This window comes from Nasonia vitripennis, chromosome 2, assembly GCF_009193385.2.
Source record: "Nasonia vitripennis strain AsymCx chromosome 2, Nvit_psr_1.1, whole genome shotgun sequence".
Taxonomy (NCBI): domain Eukaryota; kingdom Metazoa; phylum Arthropoda; class Insecta; order Hymenoptera; family Pteromalidae; genus Nasonia; species Nasonia vitripennis.
Genome location: NC_045758.1, coordinates 32,530,867 through 32,554,186, shown reverse-complemented (window position 1 = coordinate 32,554,186; position 23,320 = coordinate 32,530,867). Strand labels below are relative to the sequence as shown.

Genomic DNA, 23,320 nt, shown 5'->3' with positions numbered 1-23,320 from the left:
ATACCCCACGGGCGTCTTAATCTATCTCTCTCTCCCTCGCGCGCGCGTTTTATCTCCGGACCAAAAGCAGAGAAAGACCAGCGAGCTTCAGTTCTCTCTCAACTCAGCGCTCTGGACTCGATAACCCTTTGGCCCCCCGGGGACAGCATTATCGCGCTTCCCCGATAAGCGTCGCTGGTGGTCCGATCTTGCGCGATATTTATTTTTCGTCTATAACAGCCACGCGCGCGCACTTTTGCGCGTTATAATTAAATTCTTCTCGCTTTCTCGATCTCGTCCTTGCGTCATACGCCCAGGCGCGACTAAAGTGTCGTCGAGGCGATTTTTTCTCCCATTGCGACATCCCAACATCAAGGAGAGAATCGTTCTCCACCACGACGCAGCAGCAGCAGCAGCAGCGAGGGGTATGTTTGGTAACGTCTAGCGACGGAATCGCGGTATTTCCCTATTATTATAGCCGAACACAACGAGTTTTTAAATGGCACGTGAAGTAACACGCGTATACGTACACGCAGAATGTTTTCGACGCATCGTCGTTCGGGCCGATTGTGATGCAAACGCGCGATTTTTTTTCGCGCTTGCGAAAATAATAGATCCGAGATTATTTCGATTTTCCGAAGCCGCTGCTTTCGCACGAGACGATAAAGCCGCGAAGAGTAGTAAAAAGCTCGGGCTAATTGCATGATTGAAGCTCGGAGCACTCGTAAATAAACGATCTTCGCTTACCGATAACGATCTCAACAGCAGAGCCGGTCATAAATAGCAACGAACGGAAGAGATCGTCTGCCGATTTTTACCGGTTCGAGCGAAGAATCGGATGACGTTCGGTTATGCGCGTGTACACAAGATAATAACGACGTCGCATAGAAACAAAACAGCGCGTCGGCGGATTTTTTCTCTCAAGGGTGCTCGAAAGAGAGAACCGCGACGATAACCCCTCGTGACCGGCGTGGTAATAACAAGCCTTAATTAATAAAGCGAGCCAGCGAGATCGGTTGCACTCGTGAATATCGGCCATTGTAACGACGTCGCACCTCTCCTATACTATACCCCACAAACAAGCTTATCGTCTACACGTCGACGCAGACAGTTTTCACCCCTTCGGCGGAGAAAAAAACGGCACGTGCGCGGCGCGTCTCGACCTTGAGCGGCTGGTTTGAAAAAAAAATCAAACACTAACAGGATTTGACCGGTATAACGGTCGTGTATAACGTATTCGCGATCGTTTTGTTAGTTTTTTCTCTCTCGCTGCAGTGGGAGATTGTGTAATCTGCTCTTGAATAACACGCTACGTTGAACTGGGCGCATAAAGCTACATAATTAATAACAAGATTACGAGACGTGACGCTTCGCTCGCGTGTTTGCGTGCATATTGCCCGCACATGCAAATCGAGCTTATGATACACACACGTAGCATCGAAGAGAGAGAATTTTTTCAAGCTCATAATCGCCAGCTAAAACGGAGCAACAAATTCTCGAATTACTCAACCGGCAATTTGTATCTCAACCCCGATCTGCAGAAGAAAACCCGCTCACATTTGCCTCGAAAGAGAATATAAGGAAAATTAAACAAGGGACGCGTATACGAGCGAAGCTCCGGTCTGGCGCATAAAAAGCCGGCAATAAATCTGTCTCGAGAACTCGCGCGCGCGCGTATAACCTTAACAGGGCATCCTAAACATCTATCCTCTCGCGCTAGCAGCTCTCGAAGATTCATTGCCGTACGCTCGCTTCTCGCGTGTAATCCGAGTCATCATCATCCCGGATTCAGGGGAAACGAAAAAATCGGCGTTACCGATTACGTGTATATCGCGCGCGCGCGATCGCTTATGACGTTCGTCGAAGTGAGAAGTATAGGTATAGTGCATGAGTGGTACTTTTTCGGAAGCTCGAGAAGTAGGTTACAGGCGACGCTTCCTCGTAAAAGCCATCACCTCAGCGGGCAAGTGTGTATAGTGTGCGATGCATTCGTTATGAGCCGATTCCCTGAAAGAGACTGATGAGTTTATGTAACGCGTGATACTTTTTACCGTCGCCTGCCTGGCGCGATTAGGTGACGTAACGGCGATTTTATTTATTTTCATTTTTTTTTTTTTTTTTTTTTTTAAGTAAATGCATTATTTTAATGGGCGACACGAGCTTCTTTAACGGGTGTATTACGTCGAGATCGGTAAGGCATAATCTAGACTAAATGTGTACTGCAAAAAGAAATATTTGAAAAATCAATTTAATAGGTTCAAAAAACCCAATATTTTTCCTCGATCCTCAAACATCAGAAAAACCGATCCCCCAAGTACATCCGCCAGGCTTATTTTTCAGCGCCTGCGAGGAAAAGTAGGTTACCGATCGTCGCTTCCCCGCAAAACCCGCACGTATCCACGATGCACGCACGTATACACGCGACATTCTACATCGTAACGCTGTAGCGTCGATTCAGCAGCGCTAAAAGTTTCGAAACGACCCTGAGGTATTCCCCGACGTGGCTCCGCTATTCCAATACAAAGCGGCGAACGGCGGCTCGCTCTCTCCTGCGGCTCTGCGAGAAAGAGATATATACAACAGCTGATGCGCGCCTAGACAACCTTCGGAATTTCTCGTCTATTCGGCGATGTTATATGGCTACTATGCGTGAGCGAGTACAGGGTTGGCTCCTATACCCACGTCTTGTAAACATGTTTATTTGGGCTGTAAAAGAGGAATCGGTATGCGATTGGGTAATATGGGTATGATCTTTTTTAGGTGAAACGCTCTGTGCTGCGAGTCGTGTATGAGATTAAGAAAAACTTTTTAATTAGCAAGAGCGAGGTTGGAATAAGCGAGATCGTTATGCTGAGAGAGACTGGGAGTAGAGGTTCGCGGAATTCCAGAGGTGAGTGTGGCGTCTGACCGGATCCTTTCTATATCTACTGATTCAACGCGCGCGAATTTTTTCGTTCTCGAAGCTTCTTTTGTTTATCCGAAATTTTGCGTTTAACAAATAATAGCTTAATAGCGCAACACTTGATTCTACGCGACGAGATGTTAAATTATTCCCGACGTTTACAACCACCATAATAGTTGAAAATCGTTATACATTTAGTAGCCTCGCAAGACCGTAACGCTCCACGTGAAATATCGCTCGGGTATGAATGCAAAATCCTATATACAGCGCTAAACGTTTCGTAATTAAAAAAACAAGCAACTATTTCGAATATTTAAACGCGACTAAAAGCTCCTCGATCTACATCTTACGGGAAAAATCGAGAATAATCGTATCAAACGATTCGACTTAGGAAAGCCGAGATTTCACGGGACAAAGAGTAACCGTCGGTTGTTCTTACAATACATACGCGTTACACCGAGAGAGTCTTTATCGGTCGAGTCGTAAATTTAGCGAACCTAGAAAAGCCAGGCTCCCCCTTTGTCTTCTCCCGTCGATTCCCCAGAGCAGCTCGCGAACAGAGATCTTAACTTTCCTTTTTTCACCTGCGCGCGACACATATATCGCAACGTTACAATAATACACTGCGCACGCGATTATGTTTACCGGGCGCGCAAAGCTCACCTTCACCTTATACGCTTCTTATTCAACTTTTCAGCGCTGCAGGTTGTTGTCTCTTGTATTGAGTAATATACGTGTATGCTTACCGTACACACGTAGGAGCCCATTGATCGGTGAACTACTTTGTGCTGACAATGAGCTCCGCGGTGTACGAGGTACGTGCTAATTTGCATAGAAGCGTTTTGAGATGCAGTTTTTTTTTTTTAAGCGGCGACCGATAAGGCGCTTTTGTGAAATCGCGAGCTTTCGCTATCCTTGATAAATAAGTTGGCGAGTGCGTGAGAGATTTCTTATCGGTCAACTAATTTCGCGTCGCGATGAATAACGCTATCTGCGTATAATTTTTTATGTTATACGTAAGTCGATAAAAATCGTCGCAATATTGAATAGGCAGTGTGTTTAGACTCTACTGCTGAGAAGTTCGATTCGAAAACGCCTGCATTATACAGCACAGAACACACACGACAAAGCGAGATTAACGCTTTCCACGAAAATAATTCGATGCGCGTAATTGGCTACCATATCTTATCAAACGCAGCACACACATAAAAAAAACATTCAACTGCACCGATTCCATCGAAAATCCTTCCTCGGCAAAGTTTCGCAACCAAGAATCAGAAAAACGAAAATACAACGTTAGCCCGTGTTTACCATCCACATTGCAGTGTCCTCGCAACCACTCGCTGTACTCCTCAAGGATCCGACCTCCATATGCTCGAGCATATATAACATGTTTTTCGGGAACGACCCAACGTAAACACGTCGTTTTTCTCCGATCGGCGCGTTGTATGCGCATTTTCACGTAACGACCGTCGTCGCGGAGAGAACAAATAACAGTCGTCGTCCGCTCGCGCCGGTGACATTGAACTCTCCCGCGGCAATGTAGCGTAATTGCGGAGCTTCACCTCAGCGCGGTGAATCATCAGTGCGTCGACTCGATCTCTCGCAATGTGTTTTGATTCACCCCCCCCCCCGGAAAGCTCGAGCTTAATCCCTTCGATTTGAATGCGGGGATCGATATTAGTGCGTCCGATACTGGGAAACGGTGCAGGTGTTAGTCATAGGTCACTACGGGTCTATTAATAAACGTGATTGCAGTTGAAGCTTTGTCCGTGGCGTGGAAATTTTAATTGAACTCGAAGAGCTTGTCGGCTATCTCGGTTTGAGAAAAAAAAGAGAGTTTCTGGATGATTTAGATTTATCAGCTCCGGAGTTGACCGAGTAACTTGCCGTCTGAATATGTGTAGAGCTGTCATATAAAGTACGAATGTTCAAGCGCGATAAAACCGCTGTACCCCTAAAATACGCTCCTCCTTTTTGACGCACTCCATGGAAAAACATGTTTTCACTCGTCGATCGCGAAGCAAACAGTGTTAACGTCAAAATTGTATTCCCTCTCGGCGGTGTTATCGGGAACGTTCACATTTTTTTGTCTACTTCCGACATACTTTTGGACTGTTATTGTTCCATAGAAAAAAAAAATCAATAACGCATATCGAAAATCCCCGCAACAACGTCAATCCTCCGAAGCATCTATAAATAGCGAACATCATCTCCCCGGCAATAACACAATAAAGAATCTTATCACCGCCTCGTACGCACAAGCTCCATTCTAGTCCAAAACACACTCGGCTCCAACCATAACTCGATCTATAGCGCACAGCCTCGCGCGAAATAAACACAGGAAACAAAACGACACTAGATCATCGCAAGAAGAGCAAAAAAAGGGTGAGGAGTATATTGTAGGCGACGAAAAATCTCGAGAGAGAGCAGCAGCACGCGCTGCTTTAACTTATCGAATCTTGCGCGACAGCAACGACCTCGACGACCCTTCGTCCCCCGATAAGCCTTTTCTCGTTCGGATATACGCGCATATATGTGTGTAAGTCGTATTATCATCGATAAGGTTATCCTGAGGCGAAACGACGATGGTCCGAAGGAGAGACTTATCTCTGCTATACGGCTATATACTCTGGAAGCTGATGCTGCCGCGCATGACGTAGCGCATTGTTATCGCGGATCGACTTTTTTCTCTCGCGCTGGAAGGGGATTATGCGTGTTTCGCCCCTTTTTTATTCTTCTCCGTACAAGCGATTTGCTGATAATTCGCCGATTGTTTGCTTAATATTGGTCACGGCATTTTTTAACAATATAATTTCTATAATAATCTTCGAGACAATCGCGAAACTAAACTGCGTAGACGACATTTATCCCGTATAGAAAAATATCTGTCGCGACGCGTCTGGAACATATACACGCATAATTCAGTAATCTAATTTTATTATATATTATGGCAGTCAATCACTGTCGTCGCTTACGTCAAACAAAGCGCAGAGAGGAAATTATCGAGCAAACTAGTTTCCCTTCGCGCCAAAGTCTCGCGAGCGAGTACAGAGTCGATAAGTTAAGCATAATAGGAAAGTTTTCATTAGATATAACTATACACTCGTATGCCAATTAGGATAACGGCTATCGAGAGAGCCGAGGCGCCACGCGTGTGTCGGTACAAAGGTATATCGGCGCGTAAAGTAAGGATTAATAGCTTCATTCTCTATATACTGCTGCCTCTGTGAGGCTTTGAAAAAGGAGTGACAATCGAGCTATTTCTAGATTTTCAAACGACTTTTCTTCTTCTCGAATCGAGGAAGTGTTGCATATACGTAAACTTCGATATCTACAACTTTTCAGATTCGAAGTCTTGAGGGAAAGAACGCACGCATGTTAATAAGAGCATCGGCCAGTTGCTCAACTTGTTTGTATCTGCAGCTTCGAGCTTTCATTGGATGAAACGGTCGAGCCTACTGGAGTTGAGTAATTACGTGTGTATTTTCAAGATGTCCCATATTTACAATCGACACTAGACGACGCGATCCATTATGGCTTCACGCATCAAGTGCACGGAAGATGAGTAGAAAAAAATGTCTAAGAAATAACAACCAGAAGATATCGGGCTGTATCTGAAGTTTTATCGTGTCGGTTTCTACTCGAAGACTGGGACAACTCAAAAAATACCTACTGCGCACTTGAACAAATTTATGTTACCCTAACGCTCTAAAATGGGCCTTTTTTTAATTTTAAACGTATAATAATTCAACGACCCATATGGTAACTTCGAATTAATTAAATATACATACGTAATACAAGCCCTCCCGCCTAGAACTTTATCAGCCGTACACTATGCACCCATTTATCATCCCACTACATATGCTCTTCCAATAAAACGACTCTCTGGCACATCGGGCGAAAACAAGTATATAGCAGCCAAGTCATTAAGGGGCTATCGCAGTATAGCCGACGACGAGTGGAATCGTCAGGAAAACAATAATAAAAATCTCCGGGAGACGCATACGTGATCGTCGCTCGGAGAGCAATGGGTGGTGCGATGCCAGTTGCGACGAATCGGAAAGGCTTCTGGCGCCTTACCCCCGTGCCACGTGATCTTTACGAGCTCGTACAATCGGCCGCGAGTGGGCTGGGGCACTATCGCTGACCCCACGGGGATCCACCGAAAGAGTCAAGACGACAAGAATAATAAGGCTGTAATGTAACAACAAGTTGAGATTGGACGCGGGAAAAGCGTGTTTTCCTGCAGATGATAATACAGGTCGATGAGAATCGCTTGGGGGGATACTTCCGTAGGGGTTATTAATTTGTGGCCGAGGCGCTTGGAGTTAAGAGATTTGAAAAGAGTTGATTTTTTATTTTAAGAATATCTACTGAATGCGCGTAAGTGGATGTAGATAGCGTTTGGTCAGACGCGGCTATAGAACTTTGGGTCAGGTGACTAAAGGTTATTCTTGTACAGTTATCGATTTTATCGAATTGACATCAACTGAACTTTTGAAGTCTGTGACATGAATTTAAGAAATTTCAATTTTCGGATAGCTTACTTCACGAAAATTGCAATTACAAGCATGTGCTCTTTTTTTCAAATTATAATTAGATGATTGTGAATATACAACTAAGTTGAAATATAATGGAATTCGGCACGAAATTACAGTAATATCTATCCCAATAGCTCGGAAAGAAAGCTTATTTATCAAGTATACAATAATACATTGATTATTTTTGAATTCGAATCAATGGTTTGATTAACATTATGCTGCCACCTGCTCATGACTTTAACAAGTTGATTCTTCACTTTAAATAGTGTAATATCGAAAGATACGCATACTGAATAATGAATAGTATTTCGCACTTTTCGACTGATGATACTATTACAAGCTAATATAAGCGGTCGGTAAATACGAAACAAAATCCGAGATCATCGCAGTCGATTGATTCCTTACCATAAGATAAACTGAATTACTGAATCAATGAAGTTCTATTGTACCGACAGAGTCATCTTTCTATATAGATATACCAAAATCCAGTCCTTCTTGGGGAGGGGAGTGAGACGAGAGCATTACAAGCGGTTAACATGGCGCTCGCTGAGGTCTGTGGTATCGATTCCTTCATTAATTTAAAGAATCCTCGTAAGGACGATGAATTCACCGAGGAACTGGAGTATGGAAACTTCACAAATAACATGGCTCTGGCCATGCCACCCTTCAGCAACGTGAGTTTTTACGTACTTTTGTCATATTTCGACTTCGTTCCCCTGCTCCAAATCTGCAGAATCATACTTTGTTTTTATTATTATTTATCATTGATTCCGTCGTTATTGTACTTAAAAAAAAGTCTAAATGCAATTTCTTGTTCGTGTTCATGTTTTTCGTCATAAAACCTTAGTTTGAAAGATTTGCATGGAAATATACACATTTTAAATTTTAAGGTTACTTTGATCCGTGATGACTAAGGTATTTTGTTTCTAAGGATTCTGAGATTTTAATGAGACTCTGATATTTCAGCCAGCTAACTTCTTAGGCCAACTTGCCAGTGGTACGGATGAGACTGGAAGACACTTAAAAATCCAGTTCGATCATGGAACCACAACATTGGGTTTCATGTACCAGGGAGGTATTGTACTCTCAGTTGACTCTCGAGCCACGGGAGGTCAATTCATTGGTAAGTTAAATTTTTTAAATAATGTATCTTATTTTATAGTCTTTTTTTAAATTGACTTTCAATTACAGGTTCACAGGTAATGAAGAAGATTGTCGAAATAAACGACTACCTGTTGGGAACTTTGGCTGGTGGTGCAGCTGATTGCGTTTACTGGGACAGAGTATTAGCAAAGCAGTGTCGCATGTATGAACTGCGTAACAGGTCACGTATCTCTATTGCTGCAGCCAGTAAACTAATGTCAAACATGGTTTACAACTACAAAGGAATGGGCCTCAGTATTGGTATGAATTTGTCTCTCTAGAAAATTATTTGTACCGAATTTTGGAACTAATTGCTTTATCTAATTGCCACAGGTATGATGATTGCTGGCTGGGACAAGAGAGGACCTGGCCTATACTATGTCGATTCTGAAGGTACGCGCACACCGGGAAAAGTATTCAGTGTCGGTTCTGGTTCAGTCTTTGCCTATGGTGTGCTGGACTCTGGCTACCGCTGGGATTTGACTGACGAAGAGGCCTATGAACTTGGCAGAAGAGCTATCTACCATGCCACGCACAGAGATGCCTATTCTGGTGGTATCGTAAGAGGTAAGTTCTAAGCTTAAATTACTCTTGCACCCATTTCAATGGGAACTCTACCAAAACCATAATTGTTCATTTCAGTTTATCACATGAAATCTACTGGTTGGGTTCACATTACCGATCAAGACTGCAAAGATTTGCATTACGCGTACGCAGAAGAGAAGAAAGCTGCCGCTCAATAATTTAATTCTATTTTATGTGAAGATTAAAAACTTTTGTATTATATAATAAAATTAATATTTCTATTTGAAAAAACTCAGAACTCACTCAAGCGCGACTTCAAAACTCCCGCGCAGGCGTCGTGTTATAGTTGTTTATATCCACAAGCGCGCTGCAGTCTCCCCGGCAGAATCCTTTTTCCAGGTATCTCCCTCTCCACCGCAGCGTCGCTCTGTTGGCAACAGAAAAGCGCATTGATGCTTTAACGTTCTGTAAGTACAGTCGCTGCATATAGATATATACACACACACACACACGTCGGCAAAACATATTGAACACCATTCCGAACTCGATTCCCGGCGACGTCTCATCCGAACTCCACGTCAAGATGTCGAGCACCGAGGATACGACCCTCAAGGCCGGACATCCACCCGCAGGTTAGCGTTGCAACTGATTTGCGTATTTTTTCTCTTCTTCGCGTAAATAAAACCGCGATGCACAAGAGTGAGAGAGGCGTAGATTCTCAAGGTCAAGCGTTAGCGCGACGGAGAAAGAAAGATATACATTCGCTAATGTCGGCAAACTTGTTCTACGCATTTTTACAGTCAAGGCCGGCGGCATGAGGATAACGCAGCACAAGAATCCTGAAAAGGAGCGCGAAGTCAAGCCTGCCAAGGAGTCCGAGGAGACTAAGATTTCGACGAGGTGAGTTGATTTTTTCTGTGTATTTTTGTCAGACGTAGAATTTTCAGTTTTACTCGCGAGAGGAAATTTTTTACCGTTGCGGAGTGAGAGAGACTTCGATAGGTCACGTAGGCTCGCTCTTTGTTTACACACGGCGTATATATACTTGTGTATGCAACTACGTCATCGTTCGAAATCAACGTTTCGTTTGAAAGTTCATATCTTACTTGCGACTGCCGAAATGCAGTATATTGATTTCCGGCTTTTGAACTGCGTGGAAAGTTTTGATGCTCATTATTTTTTCGCAGGTGTGGGGGGGGGGGGTGTTCGAGAAACAAATAATCGAAAAAATTGTTTTTGAAATATCCGCGGGAGGGTATAGATTACATATGTATAAAATACGATGAGATGTTTTAACTTAATAACCGAGTTCAACGTGATAATTATGCAAATATAGTAGTTTTTTTTTCTTTTCATGAGGCTATAAAGCTACTTTACATAACATTTGAAAATGAGTATTCTGCAGTTACACTTTGTGTGTTGTATCAAAACATGTTTTTCTAAGACAGATGCAGAGATAAGTTTACAGTGTGCACACAACCGCACCTTATCAGCAACAGTTATTTTAGTTTAATCTCTATTATCAAAGGGGTGTCATTTTTAGAGCATAAGTCATCATAAGTTCTTATATAAGAAGATACCACAACAAATGTTCCCATTAAGTAATGTGTTGTTGTAAACTGTTTCAGTCCACCAAAGGCTATGATTGTCAGCGGTGTCCAGACCAAAGGACACGCAGATTTCCCTCCAGAGGCTGTACAGCACTATCACGACAAGCCAATTCCATCTCATGACAATCGCTCAGCGCACAACTCGCGTCCCATTGTAATCCAGCAACCCAGGAAGTAGATTATTCTCTTCTCAACTCCGTTTTATCTCCATCAAGGAATGTTGCTTGATGAGATGTGATACTGTCGTACTGAACTAGGTTTCTTAATTTTAAGGATGATACTACGTATGATAGTATCACATTTTTTAAAGCAGAACAATAATTATATGCGCGTGTATGTCGTCAGTAAGAACTTTGTAAATGTCATTTTACATTTAAGCAGCCTACACTGCAATAGCTTTGCGCATACCTTGATGACTATTACTCTTTGAAATTATATTCTTAAGAACAGCGAATTGGTAAAGATCGAAAGAAGTTCCAAGAATTGCAAGAGTCTATCAACTGTTAAAAAAGAAATTATTTTTATCCCGAAAGGCTGTAAGATTCCACTAAGCATTTAGATATATATATATATATACATGTTTTGATTAAAAGAAACTTCATAAATTTTTTATCATTATTAATCTGTTTTCTGCAACTACTGTGTTATAACATTACGACAAAGAAAACGAAAGCAAATACAAAAAAACTTGAGCGCTCTGGGGCCAGTTAATGTATGTACTTTTAATTGGTTCCATTGATAAGATAATTCGTGCGTTTATTTAAACGCATAAGTGTGTGATTGATTGATTATTAAAAACAAATTCGGAGCTTTAAAGTCGTTCACCAATTGGTTGTGTAAGTTTATATATTTTGGCGAAAATCAAATGATTTCTTTATTGTATTAAAACACTTTGTTTATAAGCACTACGAAGCCGCTATCAATGAAAAAGCGAGCTCTAACATTTTTATGAAAACTTATGCTTCTTTGTACTTTAATAAAATGTAATAAAAATCGATTTGAGTGAAAACTACCGACACTTTGTTGAAACCTTTTATTCTCACGCGATCAAATGTAAGCGTATATATACATAGTTTAAAATTCAGCACATCCGCGGTAGAATCTCGTCCGGTGGAATCGCTGACTTGTGCAATCCGAGCTACAGAGCTTCAGATACGTCGTATGGAGTTGAAGCAAAATTCTTTCAAAATAAAATAACAGCGAGCAACTGTGTAAATACGAAAGTATCGATGTGAATCGTATCTACATACTTCTGATTACAAAAAAAAAAAAAAAATAAATAAATAAATAAAATGCTTGTACAGCGGATAAAAGGATCGTGACAACGTTTATTATGATAAGCATATTGCGGTATGTCGTTCTCGAGTCTAATTCAAAATACGAATTCTCGCGATTACTCATAACAAATACACCCACGTTATTTTACACCCTCATACTCGCATCGCATCCCCATAACAGGTATACCGGCTCGCACCTGCTATACAGAGAAGCAGAATATATATATAGCACAACCGCTTGGATTAAAGAGTCCATACACAGGTATACGGCACCGAAAGCTGTCGCCGTGGCAACGACTCGCGCGTAAACACACACGGAGCGCGTGCCGCCGATAAATAAAACACGCGGCCTACGGAAGAATAGTCGCGTATGCACAGCCGTCGAGCTTGGCATAACCCGCGTAAAAAAATTTTTTTTTTTTCTTTTTCTATCGATACACACATGTTCGCCGATTTTTGGCTCTCGAATGTCGCGCCGCTTATCAAGCAATGAGGGGTAGCAGGGAAAGCAGCGAGTTTTGCTTTTTCTTTTCGCTTCTCGTTTGAGTGTTTTCGTCGGCGGCGAGGATGTCCGGGAAGAAAAGCGCGAACGAGAAGCTGTCAGAGATCGACTCGCACGTCACCAAGCACTACGACATAATTCGCCGACTTGGCAAGGGGGTGAGTTTTGGTAGCGCGTGTATTTGATTGACAGAACGTTTTGGAGCTATGCCAGATGTGTACGGATGTATGTGGTTCTTTTGAGTTTGGGAAACGTTGGGAGAAGAGAAGTGCGTTTTTACTTGGGATATTAAGGTTAGATTCCGCGGTTTGGATGGATAATAGCTGTTTTAATTATTCGCGTATATGACACTGTAGCGGAATGCCGTGTACTTCCGCGAGAGATAAGTATCGAAATTGCGAGCTTTCTACTTTTGCGCTCAGTGAAAAATTGTCGAGATCGATACTTCACTCGCTACAGTGTCGCACGCGCTACACTGCTGTGGCTGTATTATTGTTGGATATTTTCCAAGGATGGCTCTAAGTATTCCGTTTATTTTATGATATAATTTTTGATGTTATTTTCGAATCTTTCATCCCTCTAAGGCATGCTATGCAATTTGCTTTATACGCGCAGGTCAATACTTCGCTAATAACATATAACTCGTTATTTAATGGAAAACTTTCGAATGTAATTTTAATGAAAGTGCGGCGATTTTGGAAATAACGAGCGCACACAGGGAGGGATTCTATACTCATCGTTGTAGGGCACAAATAACTCGAAATACGATTATAAACTTCTAGATTGCCTTTTACACAAAGTTAGATTATCTCTAGCCCATATACGTATGCCTCGATTTAGCTGGTGGCATATGAAGATAGCAGCTCGTTTCGAGAGAAATAATACGGTACACGCGGTATAGTTAAAGTCGATTGATTAAACAAAACGTTATTTCAGTTGGTCTTGCTTTACCCCCTCATTCGCTCTTGCGCGCGGGGACACTTTCCGAGCAGTTTTATTAGAAACTCGTCGATAATTGCCCTGTGTTTTTATAATCTAAAATCGAAATAATCATCGTCGTCGTTTAATTTTCTCTAACAATAGATCACGACCCACGAGTAGAGCGTATATAGTGCATAGGACGTTTTGTAAACCGAATTCAATTAGCATGGAAACGAGAAATTAGAATGCATGGTGATATTATAGACAAAACAATCCCCTTGATATTTCCGTTAAAAGCGCGTGTCTCCGTCTCTGAATCGAGAGAGCGAGACACGATACACCCTCTCCGACTGGAAAGCAATCGATATTCCTGTCAAAGCTCATAGTCGAGAGAAGCCGAAGGGGACAAAAGTCACTTCTGAAATCACTTATTGCAGACCAGGCATATTACTATATTATCGGAATCTCTGACCCGATGACTATGATGCATATTGTCTCATCGTATAAAGATGATCGTTATTTTCCCCATCAGGCATATGGCATCGTGTGGAAAGCAGTCGACAAGAGGACGAAGGAGACGTTGGCCGTGAAGAAAATTTTCGACGCCTTCAGGAATCAAACGGACGCCCAGAGGACGTTCCGCGAAATCGTGTTCCTCCTGTCGTTCGCCGATCACGAGAACATCATCCAGCTGATCGGTCTGCACAAGGCCAACAACGATCGCGACATCTACCTCGTTTTCGAGTACATGGGTATGAGCTCGATATAATACGAGAGACATTGTATTTTTCGCTTCCACAGCGACTCAACGAATATACACGTCATTGCCCGTAGAGACGGACCTTCACAACGTGATAAAACGCGGCACGATCCTGAAGGACATCCACAAAGTCTTCATCATGTACCAGCTTCTAAAAGCCATAAAGTACATTCACTCGGGGAACGTGATCCACCGGGATCTCAAGGTAAGAATCCGCGTATCCCCCTCTGTATCTCGTGCAGGAAGTAGATGGCAAATTAAATTCAGTACACCGGCGCACAAAGAGACACAGACACAATATAAGCCAATCTGTCCAGCCATCGAACATCCTGCTGAACGCCCAGTGCCACTGCAAGATCGCGGACTTTGGTCTGGCGCGCTCGGTGAGCCAGTTGGGCGAGGGCGACGGCGAGGACGGAAGCGACCCTACCTTGACGGATTACGTCGCGACGCGCTGGTACAGGGCACCGGAAATATTGATTGCCTCGAGGAGGTAAGCTTCTATATGTATTCAAACGTAATAACAAAAGAGAACTTGTGTGCTGAGCTGAGACGTGCAGACAATGTGCGCGCGATCGAAAACTGCTCGTGACCTTTGGCCCTTTCGTGCGAGCGCAGTGGATTTTGGTGTACCTATTTACGGATGCTTACTGTATAGTCGTCGTATGCACTTTTGAGCGATCACGGCGTTGATTGGGCACCGGGAATCACACTCGCGGTATTCTCTCTGACCTCCTTACGTTTTGCCGAAAACGAAAGCTTTGGGTAAAAGAGAGATCAAACGCGTTTTCCGCGAATCGAAAAGGCAACCAAAACGAACGATGAACGACTGATTCCACGAAACAAGCCTGACGATGAAAATATGCTGTAAATTTAATTCTGACGTGGTTTTCTCGTTATACCAAACCACCTGCGCAAATACCCAGGAGATATTTGCACGCCACGCAATATAGCGCAGACAATAGGAAAAATCGTTAAACCAACAGTCGCAACATCCATTCTCCGTCGAGCAGCATCTCACTCGATTTCTCGTCGCTATATATATACACACACGGCCGCAGAGAGACTGACAGGCACTTGGCTCAATCGGCGCTTTTTTTCTCTTCCCGCGAATAACAGGTACACCAAAGGAATAGACATGTGGTCGCTGGGCTGCATCCTTGGCGAGATGCTCCTCGGTAAGCCCTTGTTTCCCGGTTCCTCGACGATCAATCAGGTGGAAAGGATCATGGCCACCTTACCGCCGCCCACCGATGAAGGTGAGCTTTTTTTCTATACACTCTCTCCGTCCCTTACCGCCGCGCGGCTATTTTTCTTCGCCAATCTAGGCGAGATTTATGGGCCGCGATACGATGAGACGTTGGATCACGACGTCGTCGTTTCGGAGATTTTCACTAGAGTCCGGAGCTTTTCCTCCGCGTGTATATACATGTAGGAAAAGCCATAAGAAAGAAGCCAGGGCGTACACACGCGCGCATACACGTACACACACGTAACGAAAGAGAAGCGCGCTGCAGGTCTCGCAATTAAACTTTCTATCGGACGAGCGATACGAGTGTAACTTTTAACGACGTTTGCAGAGAGATCGGATTAGCGATTGTCCCGCGAACTTTCGGCTTTCTGCTCGACACACTGTAATTATGAGCTTTTTTTTCCGAGTTCTTGTCGATTTTCCGCGCGCGCGAATTCCAACTGGGTTGAACTTACTTTTTCCGAGCGAAGAGCCAAGTTTTTTTATATTCGGCGATTGCGAGCACGTGAAGTGTCGCTTGTAATGAAATTGATACCGTTTCGCGTCCAAGTGACCGTAAAGGGCTTCTATTTAATTCACTGTGTCGACGCTTCGGAGAATTTTATTATCTCGAATAGCTTGTTTCGGGGAAAAAGGGGGAAAGTTCAATACCGACCGATGCGCTCCTCTTTTCGAGAATTCAATTTTAAATGTTCGTACGCTCTGACTCGTATCGTGAACTGACGAATGACACTTGTCGGTATACAGCCCAGAGGGCGTTATTATAACTTTCTCGATTTTTAACGGCCTCTTCTGCACAGTTCGACGAACGAATCGGTCGGTTGTTAATTGCCCGGATAGAATTATACACATAAGCAAAAATGTATATCATGATTAAGAATTAATTAATCCGACATAAATCGATGAAAATTTATGCTTTCAGATCTGGCCTCGGTGAGCGCGGGCTACGGAACGAGCCTACTGGAAAAAGCACCCACGAGTCCGCACAGATCGTTGGAGGAGCTTTTGCCGAACGTTTCCCACGAAGCTCTGGATCTAATAAACAATTTGATAGTTTTCAATCCAAATTACCGTCTCACCGCAGTCGAAGCTCTCGAGCATCCATACGTAGCCAGGTAAGGCCAAAGTAGCTCATGCATGTCACGGAGCTATTCGAAAAACGTTCGACGTCTTCTTGACATTGTTATCTATACTTCTCCTCGAAAGCTCGCTAATCTTTCAAACAGACATTAAAGCTTTGCAGAGTCTTTCGGTTTCAACAAGCTCGATTCCACAACAATCGCGTCCCATAAATCCGAGCGCTTGGTTTTTTCAGTTTCCACGCCCGAGGAAACGAGCCGGCGAGAGGCTCGAGCGTCGTTCCATTTTTACGAGACGACGTCCAACTGTCGGTGGACGAGTACCGGAGCAAGCTCTACTCCATGATGGACGAGAAGCACCGCAAGCAGCACAAAACCACGTGAGTCCGCATGTACGCTGTATAACGCTAACTCGTTGGGAAATTCGGACACGTTGTATTATATGCGCGCGTGTGTGTGTGTGTATGTGTGTGGGAAAAAGAGAAGCCGGAGAAAAATAAAGAAAAAGCCCGCGAGCTTTATTGCGTCGTAAAGGAAATTTACGCGAGCGCGAGTAATACCACTGATAAGGTGGCACAGCTTCATTCTTCTTTCTGTCATATACACCTGTATACATACGTACACACACACACAGTTTGCAAGGGTGTAGGTCAAAACAAAAATTTTCCGACAGCTCCAGCAAGTCCCGGCCGAGGCGTCTGTCGGAGCATGTGAGAAAGGAGCCATCAGCGACGGCAAACGCGTCGGCTGACTGCGCGGTGCCGCCGAGGAAAAGCTTCCATCTGTCCTGCGACGATCTACGCAGGGAAAAAAGTAAGAGCGATACCTACAAAGCCTTGTTCCTCGAAGGTAAGGAAACAATTTGCAATCCAGCCGCGCGGCTTTAGCTTTGTCAAGTCCGCGATCCGAGATGTGAATTATGAATCGCCTTGAGAAATGTCTCCGGAATTTCTTTCTTCTGCGATTAAAAATATCTCTGAATTCTCAGGGGAGAGCCGACAGTCCTTGGCTGGTAAGAAGCCCAGCATCAATGGAAAGCTTGCAAGCACGACGACGAGCGACAAGATCTCTCGGCAGGATGGTATGAATATTTTCCAGCCACAGATAGCTATACTTGTACCCTGAAAAATTCAACGAGATACGATTAATTCTCCAGCGAAATACTCGTCGGCTCCTACAATCAAACCGCCGAGTAAAAACATGGCGCTGCAGTACGCGTACAGATTAATGAACGGAAATTTACGGAACTTCGGTACGACGAGCCAAGCAAAAAGCTGCATGTATCTGAACCAGCCACAGCAGCAGCAGCAGCAGCAGCAGATGTCGAGGTCGCAGCGCTCGATACAATCGGACCAGGTAACTCTCGTAAGTTTACGCTTTCCCTTCCCCGTGTCACACTTTGTCGCATTTCTATGGCCCCGAAAAGCTCGGGTATTGTGCGCGCGGAGTTTGCTGAAAAAAGCAGCCATTGAATACGTAGACTCGCTGGACGGAAGTACCTTCCTGTAGGCGGACGAGTGTAGCCCGTGTCTTTGTTTGGGAGGAGATTAACGCCAGAGCTTGCTGGAAAATTCAATTTAAATTTTTCGTTGAAACCTACTGCGATTCTAGAGAGAGGACCGACGCGCGAGGTGTTTTTATGATGGAATTGATTGAATTGAACCGAGTTTTTTTTTTCTTTAGAGTTTGATTAAATCTGCCGAATGCGATAACGTAGATAGTGTTAGTTGCTTTTACTCTCTATATTGCTTGTATCAACTAAAAGCGAAATCAATTTTTATTCTGTCTTTGCAGGCGACTTATCGTGTGGAACTTATTTAGGTACCGTAACTTAGTCTTGGCTTTTTCAACTATGTATGCTTTAGAATTTTTCGCTGCATTGCTGCATCCTTAAATTCGTGGATATGCATGTGAAACGTACGGACAACTCCGCGATGAAAGCGAATTTTCGAGCTATGGCGTTCTGAGAATTTATTCGCGACTGTGCGTACAGTCGAAGTAAAAAGCATGATTTTACATTAGCCATAAGTAACGGTGTATGCGATGAATTTTAACGTAATAATTAGGTTGCGCAGCTGTATACTCGATTCCCAGAAGTATATTTCGTATGCATGTCGAAAATGTTGCTGATTTTATAAATTATGGTTACTGCATGATTTGCCGCTATCAAATTAATAAGTTTCCGAGATTTCGCTAGAGTTCTCTGCAATAACGTATACGTATTTCCAGTGCATTTCTCTGAAGTCTCGGTTTTCGGAAACGCCTCTGATAGCTGCGCTCGATATACTATCTGCTATATATGTAACGCTTCCAAATCACTGTAACCTTATTGTCGACTACTATATTTTATATTTACGGCATCCGAAATCATCCCTACAACGAATCGAGACAATTAATAAACTGACTTGTATGGCGTCATTCAATGATCATGCTACCCATTCACTTTTATGGCTGCACAAGACTCTTGCAACGAAAGTTCTGTGAACAGCCTGTACGAATCTTGGATTCACATTAAGTTTCTAAATTCAAAAGGCCGCGCTCTTATGGAGTATGAGCGAAGGCTCTTTTTCGCGGAATTATTTCACCTTGTAAAGCGCAGTTCTCCATACATAACCGCAAAGACGGATTTGTCATTTTTTGGTACACCTAAATAAAAAAAAATCTCGTTTCATCGCTCAGTCTCGTGCAGCCGTTCAGCGTGAAATTTCCAAGAAACATCATTTACAAGTACGCTTCGAAAATAAGAATCCCGATATACAGATAACTATACAATTTTTCCAACTCACCAAAAGAACAACACCTATTTCAGTACAATCGAGCGACCGTCGGCTACGGCTCGAATTCTCAGCAGGTAAAACTACGCCGAGCTTGCGGCGGCATTGGAAGCACAATCGGCAGATCGACGATTACACAAAGCCAGCAGTGTCGCCCGGTCACGAGTTTCTGTGGCCAGCCGCAGACGAGGCTCGAAAAGCGCACGAGTCAGGATTCGCCGCCGGTTTTGCGCTCCAACAAGTACATTACGAGGTTGCCGCAGGTATGTAAGCTCTATATACATATACATGTATATCAGATGGGTAGAATGGCGTGAATTTCATTTTGAGCGTGTTATCCGCAAATGTCGATTTGGAATAAATTATTATTAAAATATCAAAAGTAAATACTTTTGCTTCGGGGGATGACAGCTTTCAGTACAAATGGAAAATAGTTCTTTCTAGAAACGATCTATCTGATCTCCATAGTCTCGGCAAAAAGTGACCCACATCTGCTTCGACCTATGGACGTGCCAAAGCTTTGTATAATTACCTTCATTCGCAGTAATAAAGCCGCACGAATGTGGGACGTGCGTATACGCGTGAATTTACGATGCAGCGTTATAACGCGCTGTATAAAAAAGAATTGGCGCGCGATGTTCCCCAATTCCACATAAATCATGCCTCAAACGCGAATCTATTGCCGCATTATTATTGCACCACAGCGTATAATACTTTGCATCAATTTCGAATCTTCAGAACTAATACCGTAAATTTCAGGAAGTCCGTAGGCACATGGTACCACCCGAGGCCGGGGACCATCACAGCCGTACGATCCGCGACTACCTGAACCATCAGCGCCATCAGCCTCAAAGCCGTTACAAGTCGGCCGACTCTAGTCTCCTGCGAAGCTCTCAACATTCGTTGAACAACAACATCATCAACAGCAAACTGAGCAGCGGGAAAAACGTCGGCTACTACGCCCAGAGCCACGGCGTCATTACCGCCTCGATGTACAGGGAACTGAGAAGCGGCAGCATCGGCTAATGCGACAGCCGCATTGTGTGTGTGTGTATGTGTGTACAGAGAGAGACTCGTTTCTTCTAATCAAGCCGACGTCGTTATATAAAGCGAAGCTCGGTCGCAAAGGGAACAAAATTTTTTATCGAATTAGACTGACCGCGAGCGCGTCACGTACAAACACGTACCACCTCGATTATCAATTTAAGCTCGCGTTGGAAAATTGTTCACCTACTGCGAACGCGTTATATGTGTAGAGCGAGTGTATTGTGCTCTTTATCTCTGATGGTCCGAAATTCACTGGCTGCCGAGGGCGCTTAATTAAATCCTTTCTCGGGCGGCGAGGGAATTTTCCTCAACAGCCGAGGGAGAGAGAAAGACGGCGTAGGTTTCGTTTGTAGAAAAATATCAATAATGCCTGTTGAAGGTGATTCTCTTGTTTTTTATTGATTTATTATACAAATTTAAAATATCGGTTTTGGATATTCACTCAGCGCTGTCTGTTATGTACGAAAATTGTATTTATTACGGATATCAAGTCGCGGCATTTGATGTGATTCCCGACCAGCGCAGAGATACACGAAAATATACGTAAATCGGATTTTGTTTGGTTAAAGTAATAATATGCGGGTAAATCGGGAGTGCGATTCGGAGAAGCATATTTTATATCGAATTATAATTTCGTTGTTTAATATGGACGGCTTGATTATCAGTATTTTTACCGCTGGAACGTGCATTCTAGTCTTCTTTAGAGTATTATTAATGTAACAATAGCCATATTAGTCTTTCTAAACATAGATAATCGTAATTTCGAGGAACAAGTTCGATCGAGTAATTCAAGTCGCTATGGCCAAAAGTGCTTAAAATTATACATCGATACATCAGTATTGTAGAAAATAGATTTTTTATCACGTGTAAATGTCAGTATTCATCGAGGTTTTCACTACTCCATGTGCCCTCCTACAAATAAGCGAAATAATTTTATAAAAACATTTCTCATTCGCAGTAAAATTGTAAATGTAATTATACCCACATCGAGGTAGCAACAAGTTTTCTAAAAAAAGTCTCGAATACTTTGAAACCGAGAACACAATTATGTTGATTGCTCAACAGAGCGAAAAATGAGCATAATAAAAACGAACTCGAATAATGCGCTGTTTATCGTATATAATGGAAGCTCGTGCGCTTGCAAGCACAGCGCGCAATACGTTTTATTGAAATTAAGCATCGTCATAGCCATCCTTTTGTGTGATGCGTGGAATTTAGAAATAAAATGTGTACATTAAATCCACAGCAGCGTATAAACTTTTTTTTTCCAAATCTCTATACTGTACAGCAATTACTCGGCTTGACGCAAAGATCAAAGCAGAGACATTGCAATCGCGGACGAAGGAATTCATTTACAGTTATATTGCTTCCGCGGAGAAGTTTCAGCTCGGCGATGTTGTGGACTCGAATGTAAAAAGGATTCCTGCACCAGTTGTCGAAACAAGCGAGTGCAATTTCCCGAGGCTTCCGCGACTCGAAGCAAAGAAAACAGACTTTGGAATCGATCGTCAACAGAAGCTTTAATCATCCTTCGCGAAGACGTCGAATATTTTTTACATTTCTTCCGCACGTGTACAAGCGTTGTTAAATATAACGTAGCACTCTAATAGAGGACATTTTACGGCTTTTATCAGTAGCCTGATGTCGCTCTGCCCTCCCGCGGCTCTAATGGCGCGTGCAAATCGCCGCTGCAGTCTTTACAGCGTACTTTGCCGCGGAAAGTACAGGGGAAAACGGCTAATATGAGCCTCTTTACGACGCATCTAAATTTGAACGCAGAGGCCGCCGCGTTTCGGAAGACGTATAAATACTCGTAAATACATATACGCGCGCGAGCGAGAAACGTCGGTTCGATAAACACGTTATCTCGGAGCTGAACTGACAAAGCTTTCTTCTCGATGAAGTCCGTATCTAACGGCTCTGCCTCGCGTGAGTCGGATGTATTTTCTCTCGAAAAATTGCTCGTTGCTCAATCGAGAAGAATCAATCAGACAGACGTGTCGTGTTGCGGGGTCGAGGGAAAATTAAAAAAAAAACATTTCCTCCGCACACGGCGCCGAATCCGGCGCGTCGAGCTTTAATTAAGAAAGCTCAAGCTCGAGAAGTATACGACACGTGTGCGGCGCTTTGAAAACATATACACAGAGGCCAGAGAACTCGACGGGAAAAGGTTGTGCAAGTATGAGAGAGAGAGAGAGAGGAAGCCTGATGTGCACGAGTCGCCGCTGGCAGTTGATGTAAGTTCGTGGGTGTAGGTTTACACGCGGTGGCTTTTATTATTGATCGGGAAATGAGTTTCTCTCTCTATCCCGCTGGCCGAGGAGATATCCGCGCAGACTAGAAAGTCGGAGGGCGAGTGGAAGGACTTGGTCGTCGATTGTCACGTCCTGATTTTAATTATTTGATGATGAATCGCTCTGCGTGTGTGTCTCGCTGGATATGTGCCTGTGCAATCGAAGAACTCATTTGAGAGCCGGAAGTAGAAGAGATTGTGATTTTGTACGGAAGGGATTGCTATGGATTCAGGGCTTGCCTAATGCTTGTTATTTTTTTCCAACAACGCAGCGAATTTTTCGTAGGCGAAAAATTCTCTGGTGAATTTTTCTCTGACTGGCTGTCTATGGATCCGATCAGAATTTTACGCTTTCAATATTTTTCTTCGAAATTCGCGCTTGCATAGAAAAACTATCGCTATTCGAGAATACTCGATGGAATCATAAAAATTATAGGAACTGTCCTGACAATGCAACGGCCGTTACTATCCAAGTACGGAAGCTTGGCTTATATTATTAAAGAGGTATGACCGAGAAATTCCCAAGCGATTCCGCGGAGCGAGAGTCATCGCGGGAGTCATTTAAATTTTAAAACGAAATCTGAGCGCGAGACAATTTAATTTCCGTACTAAAGAGCTCTTCATCCCGAAAGAAAAATAAATTGAATATTGCGGCGTACTTACTTTATCTGAAAAAAATGTACAATTATGCTAGAAGTATCTTCGGAGAAAA

General features: G+C 43.3%; 4 protein-coding genes across 11 annotated transcripts in view; 3 read left to right on the top strand and 1 right to left on the bottom strand.

Annotated features, from left to right (window-relative positions):
- LOC100119753 (longitudinals lacking protein-like) overlaps positions 1–9,522 on the bottom strand; it is a 98,603-nt gene extending 89,081 nt beyond the window's left edge. Inside the window, exon 1 of one of the 2 annotated variants that reach the window (XM_031924919.2) lies at positions 9,397–9,522. The gene's annotated coding sequence lies outside the window, so the exon portion shown is untranslated. The remainder of the gene's footprint in view (positions 1–9,396) is intronic. The other variant, XM_032597487.1, reaches the window with a different exon arrangement.
- On the top strand, positions 7,904–11,715 carry LOC100679992 (proteasome subunit beta type-5). The gene is made up of 7 exons (XM_031924918.2): positions 7,904–8,099; positions 8,392–8,548; positions 8,617–8,829; positions 8,902–9,135; positions 9,211–9,725; positions 9,894–9,993; positions 10,722–11,715. Exons 1-5 carry the CDS (start codon positions 7,962–7,964, stop codon positions 9,309–9,311), a joined length of 843 nt encoding a protein of 280 aa, XP_031780778.1. The 5' UTR covers positions 7,904–7,961; the 3' UTR covers positions 9,312–9,725; positions 9,894–9,993; positions 10,722–11,715.
- On the top strand, positions 9,677–10,881 carry LOC100113720 (death-associated protein 1). The gene is made up of 3 exons (XM_001605995.6): positions 9,677–9,725; positions 9,894–9,993; positions 10,722–10,881. Exons 1-3 carry the CDS (start codon positions 9,677–9,679, stop codon positions 10,879–10,881), a joined length of 309 nt encoding a protein of 102 aa, XP_001606045.1.
- Positions 11,716–12,287: 572 nt separating the features above from the next.
- On the top strand, positions 12,288–21,558 carry LOC100119857 (extracellular signal-regulated kinase 2). 7 transcript variants are annotated; one of them, XM_008206657.3, is made up of 13 exons: positions 12,288–12,640; positions 13,936–14,155; positions 14,238–14,368; positions 14,481–14,656; positions 15,283–15,422; positions 16,338–16,530; positions 16,731–16,874; positions 17,168–17,307; positions 17,483–17,575; positions 17,651–17,859; positions 19,174–19,221; positions 19,304–19,531; positions 20,028–21,558. In XM_008206657.3, exons 1-13 carry the CDS (start codon positions 12,548–12,550, stop codon positions 20,292–20,294), a joined length of 2,082 nt encoding a protein of 693 aa, XP_008204879.1. In that variant the 5' UTR covers positions 12,288–12,547; the 3' UTR covers positions 20,295–21,558. The 7 variants fall into 7 exon arrangements, with proteins under 7 accessions (XP_008204879.1, XP_008204878.1, XP_008204877.1 ...); XM_008206656.3 differs by having other exon boundaries at positions 17,168–17,343; positions 17,651–17,850; XM_008206655.3 differs by having other exon boundaries at positions 17,168–17,343.
- The last annotated feature ends 1,762 nt before the right edge of the window (positions 21,559–23,320 follow it).